Genomic DNA, 15371 nt, shown 5'->3' with positions numbered 1-15371 from the left:
CCCCGTCTGGGGATCGAACACAGGACCTTCTTGCTGTGAGGCGATAGTGCTACCCACTAGTCCATCGTGCCGCCCGGAGGACAAATGGACTACGCTAAATTGGGAGAAATGCATAAATAAAATAGAAAAAAATTGCGTATGCAGACTATAAAAGCTGAATCCCGGACATTTTTGGTGACTTAGAAATCCTGGATAGACGCATTCTTTAGGTCCAAAAAAAAAAAAAAAAGGACATGTCCGGGGAAAAAAGGACGTATGGTCACCATACAATAATATAAAGTAGGAACACTGACCAAGCACACCTACACATTCAAAATGGCAACTAAGAACGCAGTGCATTTTTGATGACCACTGACATAAATGACATGTGTAGTTTGTGTTTAGCTGAGTTTCTATGGCTTTTGAAGATATAACCAGAGCAGTTAAGGTAGTACGGTAATCAATTTTTGTCTCTACAGGATGTTGGAATCATACCAATTCAGCTGCTCGTCCCCAAGCAGTCGTTCTGCCAAACACACCAGCGTGGTCTTCCTCAAGACGCACAAGACGGCCAGCAGTACCGTGCAGAACATATTGTTCCGTTTTGCAGAGCGCAACAACCTCACAGTGGCCCTGCCCGTCCCAGCATGTGACCACCAGTTCTGCTACCCACAGCTCTTCAGCACACGTTTCGTTTATTCACAGACCATACCACCAGACATCGTCACCAACCACCTGCGCTTCAGCCGCTCTGAACTGCGGCGCATTATGCCCAACAACACTATCTACATCACCATTCTGCGAGAACCTGGCGCCATGTTTGAATCGCTGTTCAGCTACTACAGTCAGTACTGCGAGAGCTTTAGGAGAGTCCCCAATTGCTCTCTTGAGGCTTTTCTAGACCAGCCTTGGGCCTACTATCGTCCAGACGAGAAGGATTCAATGTATGCCAGGAATACACTGACGTTTGACCTGGGAGGCGATAAGGATCGGTCGCCAGCAGATGCGGCAACGTACGCAAAGCGATTTGCTGCAGAGGTGGAGCGTGTCTTTTCATTGGTCATGATTGCAGAATATTTTGATGAATCGCTGGTCCTGCTACGGCATCGATTGTCATGGGACCTAGAAGACTTGCTGTACATCAATCAAAACATGCGCTCACCTTCATCTAAGGGAAACCTTTCTGAAGCGTTCACAGCTAAAATCAGAGCATGGAACAGCATAGACGCTGTGCTGTATGACCACTTTAATGCCTCGCTGTGGAGGCAGCTGAGAGAATTGGGGCTGGGATGCGTTGCTAAAGAAGTGCAGCTGCTACGTCGTGCCCGTGACCACGTGGTGCGTGGCTGCTTTGGTGGCAGTTTGCCCCGGATGCGCTCAGCTAAACAGATCGCCAACAAAGAGCTGCGGCCGTGGCAGCCCAACTCCAAGGTAGCCATTGTCGGGTACGAATTACCTCTCAATGCCACAAACAGGTCTAGAATGACACAAGACATGTGCATGAAAATGATTATGCCAGAACTGCAATACACGAGCCAACTGATGCGCTCACAGTCGCTGCGCTACAGGAGCAGGTTACATTTCGCTGCTACACAAAGATTGCAAAAGCCTCTGCAGAACAATCGACAATACTCTGGTCAAAGTGCCATTGTGTGGCACACAGAAACATCAGAAAAGAGCAGTAGAACAGCTCTGCAGTTATTTCACTTGCCAGCTAAACTACTGTCAAACAATTAACTCAGGGTTTTACTTTGCCTGAGAAAACCTAGCGGCCAGCTTCTGCCGAGTTGGTGTTGTGTTTTGATCCTTCTGTTTTGAAGGATTACTTGAACCTGTAAACCAGCCTTTGGTCCCATCGTTTTCTGTTTTATTTTTCTACCAGGTTCCAAAGAAAGATGGCTGTGATCTAAGTTCATCATCATTATGAAGGGCACTTGAAGTGGTACTGACCCACAACAGCCATTTGTAGGGGGTGGAAGTGTTCACTTAATGTTTCCTTTGAAACATCATTGTTTAGGAGAAAAACTGATGTACAGCATTCATTTTAATACAGTGTCTTCATCCATGGGCTCACCGTTAACGCTGTTAGCAGGGCTGCTAAATGTATTTATTAAACAAATCTGTTTAAATTGTTTCTAGTTATTTAATAGGTTTATTTTCAAACAGTGTATTGTGTATGATATTGACGATCAAAACTATAAAAAGCACTTTAAAGTGGAAACATCCACAGGGTTTTCTCAGCGGTTATTTCTGATCAAGACTTTGGGCTTCAAACTCATAGAACTTTCTGGTAGTTTTTTTGCTGTAGAATATACACTGATCAGCCATAACATTAAAACCACCTCCTGGTTTCTACACACACTGTCCATTTTATCAGCTCCACTGTCCATATAGAAGCACTTTCAAGTTGTACAAATACTGACTGTAGTCCATCTGTTTCTCTGCATGCTTTGTTAGCCCCCTTTCATGCTGTTCTTCAGTGGTCAGGTGGATCATTCTCAGCACTGCAGTGACACTGACATGGTGGTGGTGTGTTACATTTACATTTACATTTTCAGCATTTAGCAGACGCTCTTATCCAGAGCGACTTACAGAAGTGCTTCCACAGTGAACATTTCATTCCTTAAGTTTAGATAGACAACAGTCGAAGAACACAACTCTGCTAAAACCTGTTAGAACCAAAGTGCCCTTTTTTTTTTTTTTTTTTTTTTTTTTTTTTTAAATGGAAAAGATTGGAATAAAGAGTTAGTAAATAAGTACAGGTGTGTTAGTGTGTGTTGTGCTGGTATGAGTGAATAAGACACAGCAGCGCTGCTGGAGTTTTTAAATACCGTGTCCACCCACTGTCCACTCTTTTAGACACTCCTATCTGGTTGGTTCACCTTGTAGATGTATAGTCAGAGACGATCGCTCATCTATTGCTGCTGTTTGAGTTGGTCATCTTCTAGACCTTCATCAGTGGTCACAGGACACTGCCCACAGGGTGCTGTTGACTGGATATATTTTTGGATGGTGGACTATTTTCAGTGAGGTGTTTAAAAACTCCAGCAGCGCTGCTGTGTGTGATACACTCATTCCAGCACAACACACACTAACACACCACCACCATGTCAGTGTCACTGCAGTGCTGAGAATGATCCACCACCCAAATAATACCTGCTCTGTGGTGCACAGCATGAAAGGGGGCTAACAAAGCATGCAGAGAAATAGATTACAGTCTACACTACAGTCAGTAATTGTAGAACTACGAAGTGCTTCTACATGATAAGTGGAGCTGATAAAATGGACAGGGAGTGTAAAAGCAAGGAGGTGGTTTTAATGTTATGGTTGATTGGTGTATGTTAGTATTAAATGCTGCATTTATTATATTAAATTATAACTTTAAGACAGGTGTACTCTTTGGTGTACCTTTTTGGTCAGTAACGCCACTGAGAGCTCAAAATGTTTGTGATACCACTACTTTAACCAATCCAGACATTCACACTAGCAATGTAATGCAGGGCTGTGCTTCAGTCGAATGGGAGAAAATGTCTAAACCAATTCTGCATTCATCTAAACCCCAACAGTCTTTTGACAGATGGTGGTGATGCAACCCTCCCAGAGAAAGCAAAGCATTTAAATAATTAATCATTTAATCTTCAGTCGTTCACCGGCCACTGCTTGGGTTACACTGCGTTTCTGAAGTGCGGCAGTGGCATGTCATGCTGAATCAATTAAAGCAGAATGAAATGAAAACATACACAACATGACATGGGACAGAATAGAAAATGGACTGTGGTGTTACAGTAAAAGCCTGGCTGGTTTTAAAAAGCAGTTTAAAATGACTTTGGCTGAATCATTGATTAAGCTGAACAACGTTGTAAGCATTGTGTCTAACCAGGGACTCGCCATGAATGTTGTTTGCAAATCTGCTGAACCTATGAATTATTTATCAGTTCTTTTAATTCATTCTGTTTTGATGCTCATGTGTAGTAGTAGTGGTAGAAGTATAGTAGTAAAAGTAACTGCATCTATGAAACAAAAAAATCTTGTTGGCTGGGAAAGAGCCCGACCACTAATATGGATTACAACAGAGGACTAAATTAGAGCAGTGCAATAAGTGCTACACTGTTCCCAAAACCTTCTTTAAGCAATAATACACAACAAGCTAAAGCAATAAAAATCTACATCTGTGATCTTGTGTGTAATATTTTATGCTGATACTGATACCAGCGGTACTGCTTATACTATTTACAAGTGTTATTCATGTGTTGTAAATTACAAAAATGTAACATTTGATTAAAAACGTCAGGCAGAAATGTTTCAATGGCTGGGTGGAAACATCACAAAGCACTAAGGCCACAAATTTACCCTATAGTCATCCATGTACTCTGCCCACACAACATCCCGTTCCTATTGGTCATTGGTAAATTACTGGCTGTAGTTCATCCGTTTCTCTGCATGCTTTGTTAGCACCCTTTCATGCTGTTCTTCAATGGTCAGGACTCTCCCAGGACCACCACAGAGCAGGTATTATTTGGGTGGTGGATCATTCTCAGCACTGCAGTGACACTGACATGGTGGTGGTGTGTTAGTGTGTGTTGTGCTGGTATGAGTGAATAAGACACAGCAGCGCTGATGGAGTTTTTAAACACCTCACTGTCACTGCTGGACTGAGAATAGTCCACCTACCAAAAATAACCAGCCTGATGAAGGTCTAGAAGATGACCAACTCAAACACCAGCAATAGATGAGCGATCGTCTCTGAATTTACATCTACAAGCTGGACCAACTAGGTAGGAGTGTCTAATAGAGAGGACAGTGAGTGGACACGGTACTTAAAAACTCCAGCAGCGCTGCTGTGTCTGATCCACTTATACTAGCACAACACACACTAACACACCACCACCATGTCATGAGAATGATCCACCACCCAAATAATACCTGCTCTGTGGTGGTCCTGTGAGGGTCCTGACCATTGAAGAACAGGGTGAAAGCAGGCTAAAAAGCATGTAGAGAAATAGATGGACTACAGTCAGTAATTGTAGAACTACAAAGTGCTTCTATATGGTAAGTGGAGCTGATAAAATGGACAGTGAGTGTAAAAACAAGGAGGTGGTTTTAATGTTACGGCTGATCACTGTATATAACATATAAACCATCAGTCAAAACACCCATATTGTCCTGTTTTTGTTGATTTTTACTAAGATTAACACCTTTAAGATGAAAGAATAGAACAAGTAAACAATTGGCAAATAAAAACTGCATATTTTCTGCATTTTGGTGAACAAAATTAAATACTAAGTAGCAAACCTGTGCAGATATAACAGCTGAACACAGACAAGGCATTCTTTCTACACTAACTAACTCAATGGGGTTTAAGTTTGGAAACTGCGCTGACCAGTTTATGATTTAAAGTCTACCATCTTGTTAAAGTCCTAATCAACTAGACTTGATCTTACTGTAGATCCGAGTGTATTAAATAGTGCAGCAAAATGCTTTGCTAGCCTGTCTGGGATTCCACTCATGCTGTGCAAGTCATTCTGAATCCAGCAAAAGAGGCCCAGATCATCATGCTTTCATCTCCATTTTTGACAGTTGGACGGTTCCACACACTGAGGAAACTTCCTTTTGCTTACTTGGTGGCATAAAAACTGTGTGATGTATTTGAACTTTCCACATATTCTTCCAGTTGTAAATAGCCCACCAGTGGTGCTGCATGGCCTAGACAAGCCTCTTTGTCTTGGCTTTCTTACTGCCACTCAAGCTGTCAAACAAGCAGATGTAAGTCTTCTCCTCACAGTTGAAACTGATACTTCAGCTGTGTTGTCCTGGAACCACAGATAATGCAAGCTGTTGACTCTCTCAAACTCTCTTCTAATGCTACTGGCGGCACAGTGGATCGGTGGGTAGCACTGATGCCTCACAGCAAGAAGGTCCAGGGTCCGATTCCCAGGTTGAGCAGTCGGAGTCCTGTCTGGAGTTGCATGTTCTTCCCGTGTCTGTGTGGATTTCCTCCGGGTGCTCCGGTTTCCTCCCACAGTCCAAAGCATGCAAGTGAGGTTAACTGGAGATACAAAATTGCCCAAGACGGTGTTTTACATTAACCTGAATTGATGACTCTGTGTAATCTGTAACTAGCTGCCATGGCATTGATGTATACAAAGTGTAAAACATAACATTAAAATCCTAACAAACAAACATCTAATGCTGCTGTAGCATCGAATCTTTACCAGACCTCCTGTCAGTTTGTTAATTAGGATTTTAATGTCATGTTTTACACGTTGGTTACATTCATGACAGAAACGGTAGTTACTCATTACACAAGGTTCATCATTTCACAATGTTATATCAAACACAGTCATGGACAATTTTGTGTCTCTAGTTCACCTCACTTGCATGTCTTTGGACTGTAGGAGGAAACCAGAGCACCCGGAGTAAACCCACGCAGACACGGGGATTTAACTTGCAAACTCCACACAGAAAGGACCCGGACCGCCCCACCTGGGGATCGAACCCAGGACCTTCTTGCTGTGAGGCGACAGTGCTACACACTTAGCCACCGTGTTGTCCCCTTCTCCTGTCAAAGCTTTTCTCATTATGTAAGTGATGGTGTGGGAAACTGTACTCACTGACACCTAGACTTTCTTCATCTGTCATAAAGACCAGTTATTTAATAATAACATAAAATGTTTTGACCAACACTATAATTACATAACAATTCACATTATTTTTAATTTTTGGGTAACCCAAACTCTAGCAGTTTACCACTCACCAATGTACATTTTAGGTTACTATTGTGCTGAAATATCTATAGAAACTGAAAACATGGGGTATGTGAACACCCCAACAAAACTGTGCCCCTGTGCATAAAACAAGGTCCATAAAGTCATGTTTGGTGCAAAGTTTGGTGTGGAGGAACCCTGACCTCAACCCCAGTGAACACCATTGGGATAAACTGAAACAACAAATGCAAGCCAAGCTTTCTCGTCCAGCACCAGTGCCTGACTTTCCAAATGTTCTTTTGTGTGTAGGCACAAATTCTCACTGACACTATGGAAAGTTCTCCCAAAAGAGTGTAGGCTATTATACCTACACACACACACACACACACACACACACACAATTATTGGGATCACCTGTACAGCTGCTCATTTATATCACTGTCCAATTAGCCAGTCATTTGGCAGCAGTGTGATGCATCACCAGTAAGTGCCAGTCATTCAGGCATTAATGCCTTGTGAATACATGAGGTCAACCTGCCTACAGTAACTCACATACCCCCTCTTAACAAAAGCAAGAAAGCATTTTAATGAAAATTTTAGCTTGTCATGCATTAACATCCTTAAAGATCTGCCTGTCTAGCACCAGTGTCATGCTGTGATTAATGTAACTATGTGTCCTAATATCTTTCCTAATTTGAAGTTTAACATTTACATCACATTTTACATTTTCAGCATTTAGCAGACGCTTTTATCCAAAGCGACAAACATTATAGTGACAGTCTTCAGTCTGAGCAATTGAGGGTTAAGGGCCCAACAGCAGCAACCTGGCAGTGGTGGGGCTTGAACCAGCAACCTTCTGGTTACTATTCCGGAACCTTAAGCACTAGTCTACAGCTTGCCTAGTTTAATGTAAAGCTGTAAAGTTTAATGTAAAGCTGTGAACACACTCATACACAAAAAGTAAAATAATGTTTTAAATAAAACCAACTCTGTAAACAAAGTGCTAGCAAAGCTGTTGAGCAGATATTGGTTTATTTATGACTGAAGTGTAATGCAGCTTATTGTTTTCTATGATGTATTATTTATTCAAAGATACTTTGAGTTTTTCATGTCAACACAAGACTCCGATTAACAAGTTAATGAAAAAAATACAGCAGTTATCAAATCTTAAAAAAGTTCACGATTCACCCTCTCTGAAAGAAATAAAACCAAACTGAGACTGTGTCATGTATGAGATTAAGATGGACAAAATGTGATTTTTAAAGAACTATGTTGTGCAGCAGCTGTTATGTAATAGTTTTTTTAACCTGAAGCTTTGAACAAGATGCTTTTGACAATCTGATTTAGGGATTATGATGACGTGTTTTCAGAAATGTACAGAGAACAAGGACCAATAAAACTTGAAAACCTCTGGCTCTTGTGGTCATTTACTTTGCTGTTAGTCTTGATGAAGCCTTACAAATGATTAGTTTTAGTACCTTTAAAAAATAATGTGGTCGATGGTATGGTATAGAGTATACACTGATCAGGCATAACATTCTGACCACCGTCCTAATATTGTGTTGGTCCTCCTTTTGCAGCCCCATACGCAACAAACTGTGATGCACTGTGTATTCTGACACCTTTCTATCAGAACCAGCATTAACTTCTTCAGCAATTTAAGATACAGTAGTTCGTCTGTTGAATCGGACCACATGGGTCAGCCTTCGCTCCTCACTTGCATCAATGAGCCGCCCATGACCCTGTCATTGGTTAACCACTCTTCCTTCCTTGGACCACTTTTGAAAGATACTGACCACTGCAGACCGGGAACACACCACAAGAGCTGCAGTTTTGGAGATGCTCTGACCCAGTCGTCTAGCCATCACAATTTGGCCCTTGTCAAACTCGCTCAAATCCTTACGCGTGCTCATTTTTCCTGCTTCTAACACATCAACTTTGAGGATAAAATGTTCACTTGCAGCCTAATATATCCCACCCACTAACAGGTGCCGTGATGAAGAGATGATCAGTGTAATTCACTTCACTTGTCAGTGGTCATGCATCCATCTTTATTTCAAATGTATGCTTTCTCTCAAAATGCATTTTGTTTACCCAGGTTTCTGAAATGTTTTGTGAGATAATTGTTGGTTCAAGCAACTGTGGCTATTATAATAGTCCAAGAAACCACCCAAAGTCAGGACATGTCCGTTCAGTTCACTTTTTATGTTTCTGTAATGAAGCCTAATGCAGGAGAACAGCAGAGAGTGTAACTAGTTTGCCCTTTTTCAACAAACTTCAAATAGATGATTCAGACAGACAGAGTCACCGATTAGCCGCTAATTGAAAGGAGCAGGAAGAAAAGCAGGTAGGGAAAAAAGCATGTATCCCCCGGGACCTGCTCTCATATGATCGTACAGAAACAAGACCTCGACTGAGGCGGAACAGCAGACCGCTAATGAGCACACTGTGACTTGCAGCACTCATTTCTGGAATGTAACCTCATTTCTAATTTCATCTTAGTTTCCTGACCTTCAAACTTGGTCTTGGATGTCAGGATCAGGGTGCGTATCTCTTGGTTTAAGATATAAATATCATCCATATACATGATTCACAAACAACAACGATACAAGGGATCCAATTTGATTTTTGAAGCTTTTATAACCATGAATATTTAAAAATGCTTAATTGCTTTGTGCACTACAGTAACATCTACCTGTCACATGATGCCCTCTCTGGCCACTATCAACACATTGGAAGCTGCTGACCACATTTTCACAATGTCCAGAAAGTTTTAGCAGACTTCCTCGATATTTTTCTGACATGTATACTTAGATGTCTTAACTACAGTCTATTGAAGCAGCAAAGAGATGAATTCCCAATTGTGATCACATTGTCTGTTCAGCGAGTCAGCATTTTAGACTGCTGTATTAGACTGTTCCACCACCCAACCACAACAAATCTTTGGTTTTAAGGGCACCTTACAGCAACTCTAAATGATCTTAGACTATTTTGCACCAATTAGATACAATCCCAAATCAGAAAAAGTTGGGACAGTATGGAAAATGCAAATAAAATAAAAACGCAGTGTTCCTTACATTTACTTTTATTTCATTGCAGACAGGATGAATCTGAGATATTTCATGTTTTGACTGGTCAACTTCATTTCATTTATTAATAAACATCCAGTTCTGCATTTCAGGCCTGCAACACATTCCAAAAAAAGTTGGGACCGTAAAGCATTTACCACTTTGTAATGTTGTCATTCCTTTTCACCACACTTAATAAGATGTTTTGTGGGATTTAGGATTTAGTGTTTCAGCTTTTATTTTGTCCCATTCTTCCTGCAAACGGTACGGGGTCGTCGTTGTCGCATTTTCGTTTCAAAATTCTCCTTACATTCTCTTTTGGGGACAGGTCAGGACTGTGGGCAGGCCAGTCCAGTACCCGTACCCTCTTCTTCCGCAGCAATGCCTTTGTAATGTGTGCAGCATGTGGTTTTGCATTGAAAAGATGACGTTTGAAGGCAGCATACAGCGGGGGAAATAAGTATTTGATCCCCTGCTGAATTTGTAAGTTTACCCCCTTACAAAGACTTGAACAGTCTATAATTTTTATGGAAGGTTTATTTTAACAGAGAGAGACAGAATATCAACAAAAAAATCCAGAAAAAAAGATTAAATAAAAGTTATAAATTAATTTGTATTTAATTAAGGGAAATACGTAAGTATTTGATCCCCTACCAACCAGCAAGAATTCTGACCCCCACAGACCGGTTATGTGCACATGAGGCACACAAATTAGTCCCGTCCCTGTATAAAAGACTCCTGTCACAGAATCAGTTTCTTCCATTCAAATCTCTCCACCACCATGGGCAAGACCAAAGAGCTATCAAAGGACGTCAGGGACAAGATTGTAGACCTTGTCAATTGTAGTCAATCACCCTCACTCTGGAGCTCCATGCAAGATCTCACCTGGTGGGGTAAGAATGATTCTGAGAAAGGTGAGGTCAGTCCAGAATTACACGGGAGGAGCTTGTCAATGATCTCAAGGGAGCTGGGAGCAGAGAAATGCTGGATATGACCCCAAGAACACCATCCCCACCGGGCATTTCTTTGCCTCCAAACACGGCGAGTGGAGTTGATGCCTCAACTCAACAATTTGGTCTCATCTGACCATATCACATTCTCCCAAGCTTTCTCTGAATCATTCAGGTGTTCATTGGCAAACTTCAGACGGGCCTGTACATGAGCCTTCTTGAGCAGAGGGACTTTGCGAGCACTGCAGGATCTCAATCCATTACGGCGAAGTGTGTTACTACTGGTTTTCTTGGTGACTGTGCTCCCAGCTCCCTTGAGATCATTGACAAGCTCCTCCCGTGTAATTCTGGACTGACCTCACCTTTCTCAGAATCGTTCTTACCCCACCAGGTGAGATCTTGCATGGAGCTCCAGAGTGAGGGTGATTGACTGTGATCTTGTATTTCTTCCATTTTTGAATTATCGCACCAACAGTGGTCTCTTTCTCACCAAGCTTCTTGCTGATGGTCTTGTAGCCCATTCCGGCCTTGTGCAGGTCTACAATCTTGTCCCTGACGTCCTTTGATAGCTCTTTGGTCTTGCCCATGGTGGTCGAGAGATTTGAATGGAAGAAACTGATTCTCTGACAGGAGTCTTTTATACAGGGACAGGACTAATTTGTGTGCCTCATGGGCACATAACCAGTCTGTGGGGGTCAGAATTCTTGCTGGTTGGTAGGGGATCAAATACTTATTTCCCTTAATTAAATACAAATTAATTTATAAGTTTTTTATAAAAAAAAAGTTTTTTTTCTGGATTTTTTGTTGATTTTCTGTCTCTCTCTGTTAAAATAAACCTTCCATAAAAATTATAGACTGTTCAAGTCTTTGTAAGGGGGTAAACTTACAAAATCAGCAGGGGATCAAATACTTATTTCCTCCACTGTATGTTGCTCTAAGATCTCAATGTACTTTTCTGCATTAATGCTGCCATGACAGAAGTGTAAATGACCTTTGCCAAGGGCACTGACACAGCCCCATACCATGACAGACCCTGACTTTTGGACTTGTTGCTGATAACAGTCTGGATGGTCCTTTTCGAAATGTTTTCCAAAAAAGACCTGAAATGCTGATTCATCTGACCACAATACATGTTTCCACTGTGTGATGGTCCATCCTAGATGCCTTCGAGCCAAGAGAAGTCGACATCGCTTCTGAACATGGTTAACATAAGGCTTCTTTTTTGCACAGTAAAGTTTTAAGTGGCATTTGTGCATGTAACTCTGTATTGTAGTGCTTGACAAAGGTTTGCCAAAGTAATCCCTCACCCATGTGGTTATATCAGCTATTGTTGAGTGGCGGTTCTTGATGCAGTGCCATCTGAGGGATCAAAGATCACGGGCGTTCAGCTTAAGCTTGCGCCCTTGGTTCTTACGAAATGAAATTCCTCCCGATTCCTTGAATGATTTAATGATATTATGCACTGTAGAGGGATAAATATGCAAATCCCTTCCAATCTTTCTTTGAGGTACATTGTTTTTAAACATTTCAATAATTTTCTCATGCATTTGTTGACAAACTGGAGATCCTCTGATCATCTTTGCTCATCAAAGACTCAACCTTTCCTGGATGCTGCTTTTGTACCAAACCATGATTACAATCACCTGTTGACATCACCTGTTTGGAATCACATCATTATTTAGTTCTTTCACCTCATTACTAGCCCTAAATTTCCCCCTGTCCCAACTTTTTTTGGAATGTGTTGCAGGCCTGAATTGCAAGAATGGATGTTTATTAATAAATTAAACGAAGTTGAGCAGACAAAACATTGGGTTCAAACTATCTGCAATCAAATAAAAGTCAAAGTAAATGTAAGAAACACTGCATTTTTATTTTATTTGCATTTTCCATACTGTCCCAACTTTTTCTGATTTGGGGTTGTAAATAAAAACTGCACAGTGTGACTGAATATTGAGAATAATTATTGTGATCATTAGTTATTATTGTTTAGCCCTATATGCTTGAATCATAATGTAACAAAGGGTTTTCACGTGTACGGTCTTCATTAAAATGTGGTTCCACATGTGCATGGTATAATGAATATTCAGAATGTCTCTGAATATGCAGATTATTCTCTAAAGAAATCTTTCCAGAAGATTCGCCCCCGTTCTCACAGATACAGCGGTGCATATTAACAGCTGAGTCTCCTCGAGCATTACCACACAGAGTTAGTGCGGGTCAGCATGTGGGAGTGAGAAATTGACCACAAATTGTGTGTTTGGAGGCTTGTGGGTTGTTAATGTTGTTGATCTGTAAGTTGCAGGACTAGTGGATGAAGTGGCTCAAATTGCTATTTACATGTGTTTTGTTAAAGAGGAAAATCTGACTGAAACGTCTGGATAAAAAGTCTATTCATAAGGATGTTGTATCCTATATTCACTGATCAGCCATAACATTAAAACCACCTCCTTGTTTCTACACTCACTGTCCAATTTATCAGCTCTACTGACCATATAGAAGCACTTTGTAGTTATACAATTACTGACTGTAGTCCATCTGTTTCTCTACATGCTTTGTTAGCCCCCTTTAATGCTGTTCTTCAATGGTCAGGACCCCCACAGGACCACTACAGAGCAGAAATTATTTAGGTGGTGGATCATTCTCAGCACTGCAGTGACACTGACATGGTAGTGGTGTGTTAGAGTGTGTTGTGCTGGTATTAGTGGATCAGACACAGCAATGCTGATTGAGTTTTTAAACACTTCACTGTCCCTGCTGGACTGAGGATAGTCCACCAACCAAAAATATATCCAGCCAACAGCGCCCCGTTGGCAGCGTCCTGTGACCACTGATGAAGGTCTAGAAAATGTCCAACTCAAACAGCAGCAATAGATGAGTGATCGTCTCTGACTTTACATCTACAAGGTGGACCAACTAGGTAGGAGTGTCTAATAGAGTGGACAGTGAGTGGACACAGTATTTAAAAACTCCAGCAGCACTGCTGTGTCTGATCCACTCATACCAGCGCAACACACACTAACACACCACCACCATGTCAGTGTCACTGCAGTGCTGATAATGATAAATAATACCTGCTCTGTGGTGGTCCTGTAGGGGTCCTGACCATTGAAGAACAGGGTGAAAGCAGACTAAAAAAAGTATGTAGAGAAACAGATGGACTACAGTCAGTAATTGTAGAACTACAAAGTGCTTCTATATGGTAAGTGGAGCTGATAAAATGGACAGTGAGTGTAGAAACAAGGAGGTGGTTTTAATGTTATGGCTGATCAGTGTACACCCTAACTATGGACTACTAACTGAAATTAAACATAATATATTACAGTGTATCACAAAAGTGAGTACACCCCTCACATTTCTGCAGATATTTAAGTATATCTTTTCATGGGACAACACTGACAAAATGACACTTTGACACAATGAAAAGTAGTCTGTGTGCAGCTTATATAACAGTGTAAATTTATTCTTCCCTCAAAATAACTCAATATACAGCCATTAATGTCTAAACCACCGGCAACAAAAGTGAGTACACCCCTTAGTGAAAGTTTCTGAAGTGTCAATATTTTGTGTGGCCACCATTATTTCCCAGAACTGCCTTAACTCTCCTGGGCATGGAGTTTACCAGAGCTTCACAGGTTGCCACTGGAATGCTTTTCCACTCCTCCATGACGACATCACGGAGCATATTCATATTCGAGACTTTGCGCTCCTCCACCTTCCGCTTGAGGATGCCCCAAAGATGTTCTATTGGGTTTAGGTCTGGAGACATGCTTGGCCAGTCCATCACCTTTACCCTCAGCCTCTTCAATAAAGCAGTGGTCGTCTTAGAGGTGTGTTTGAGGTCATTATCATGCTGGAACACTGCCCTGCGACCCAGTTTCCGGAGGGAGGGGATCATGCTCTGCTTCAGTATTTCACAGTACATATTGGAGTTCATGTGTCCCTCAATGAAATGTAACTCCCCAACACCTGCTGCACTCATGCAGCCCCAGACCATGGCATTCCCACCACCATGCTTGACTGTAGGCATGACACACTTATCTTTGTACTCCTCACCTGATTGCCGCCACACATGCTTGAGACCATCTGAACCAAACAAATTAATCTTGGTCTCATCAGACCATAGGACATGGTTCCAGTAATCCATGTCCTTTGTTGACATGTCTTCAGCAAACTGTTTGCGGGCTTTCTTGTGTAGAGACTTCAGAAGAGGCTTCCTTCTGGGGTGACAGCCATGCAGACCAATTTGATGTAGTGTGCGGCGTATGGTCTGAGCACTGACAGGCTGACCCCCCACCTTTTCAGTCTCTGCAGCAATGCTGACAGCACTCCTGCGCCTATCTTTCAAAGACAGCAGTTGGATGTGACGCTGAGAACGTGCACTCAGCTTCTTTGGACGACCAACGCGAGGTCTGTTCTGAGTGGACCCTGCTCTTTTAAAACGCTGGATGATCTTGGCCACTGTGCTGCAGCTCAGTTTCAGGGTGTTGGCAATCTTCTTGTAGCCTTGGCCATCTTCATGTAGCGCAACAATTCGTCTTTTAAGATCCTCAGAGAGTTTTTTGCCATGAGGTGCCATGTTGGAACTTTCAGTGACCAGTATGAGAGAGTGTGAGAGCTGTACTACTAAATTGAACACACCTGCTCCCTATGCACACCTGAGACCTAGTAAC

At 41.8% G+C, this 15371-nt stretch overlaps 1 protein-coding gene across 1 annotated transcript; it reads left to right on the top strand.

Annotated features, from left to right (window-relative positions):
• The first annotated feature begins 459 nt into the window (after positions 1-459).
• gal3st3 (galactose-3-O-sulfotransferase 3) lies at positions 460-1716 on the top strand. The gene has a single exon (XM_062993599.1). It carries the CDS (start codon positions 460-462, stop codon positions 1714-1716), a length of 1257 nt encoding a protein of 418 aa, XP_062849669.1.
• Positions 1717-15371: the final 13655 nt, after the last annotated feature.

Source organism: Trichomycterus rosablanca, chromosome 4 (assembly GCF_030014385.1).
Source record: "Trichomycterus rosablanca isolate fTriRos1 chromosome 4, fTriRos1.hap1, whole genome shotgun sequence".
Classification (NCBI taxonomy): Eukaryota; Metazoa; Chordata; class Actinopteri; order Siluriformes; family Trichomycteridae; genus Trichomycterus; species Trichomycterus rosablanca.
The sequence above is the reverse complement of the archived record's forward strand: the minus strand, read 5'-3'. Positions and strand labels throughout refer to the sequence as shown.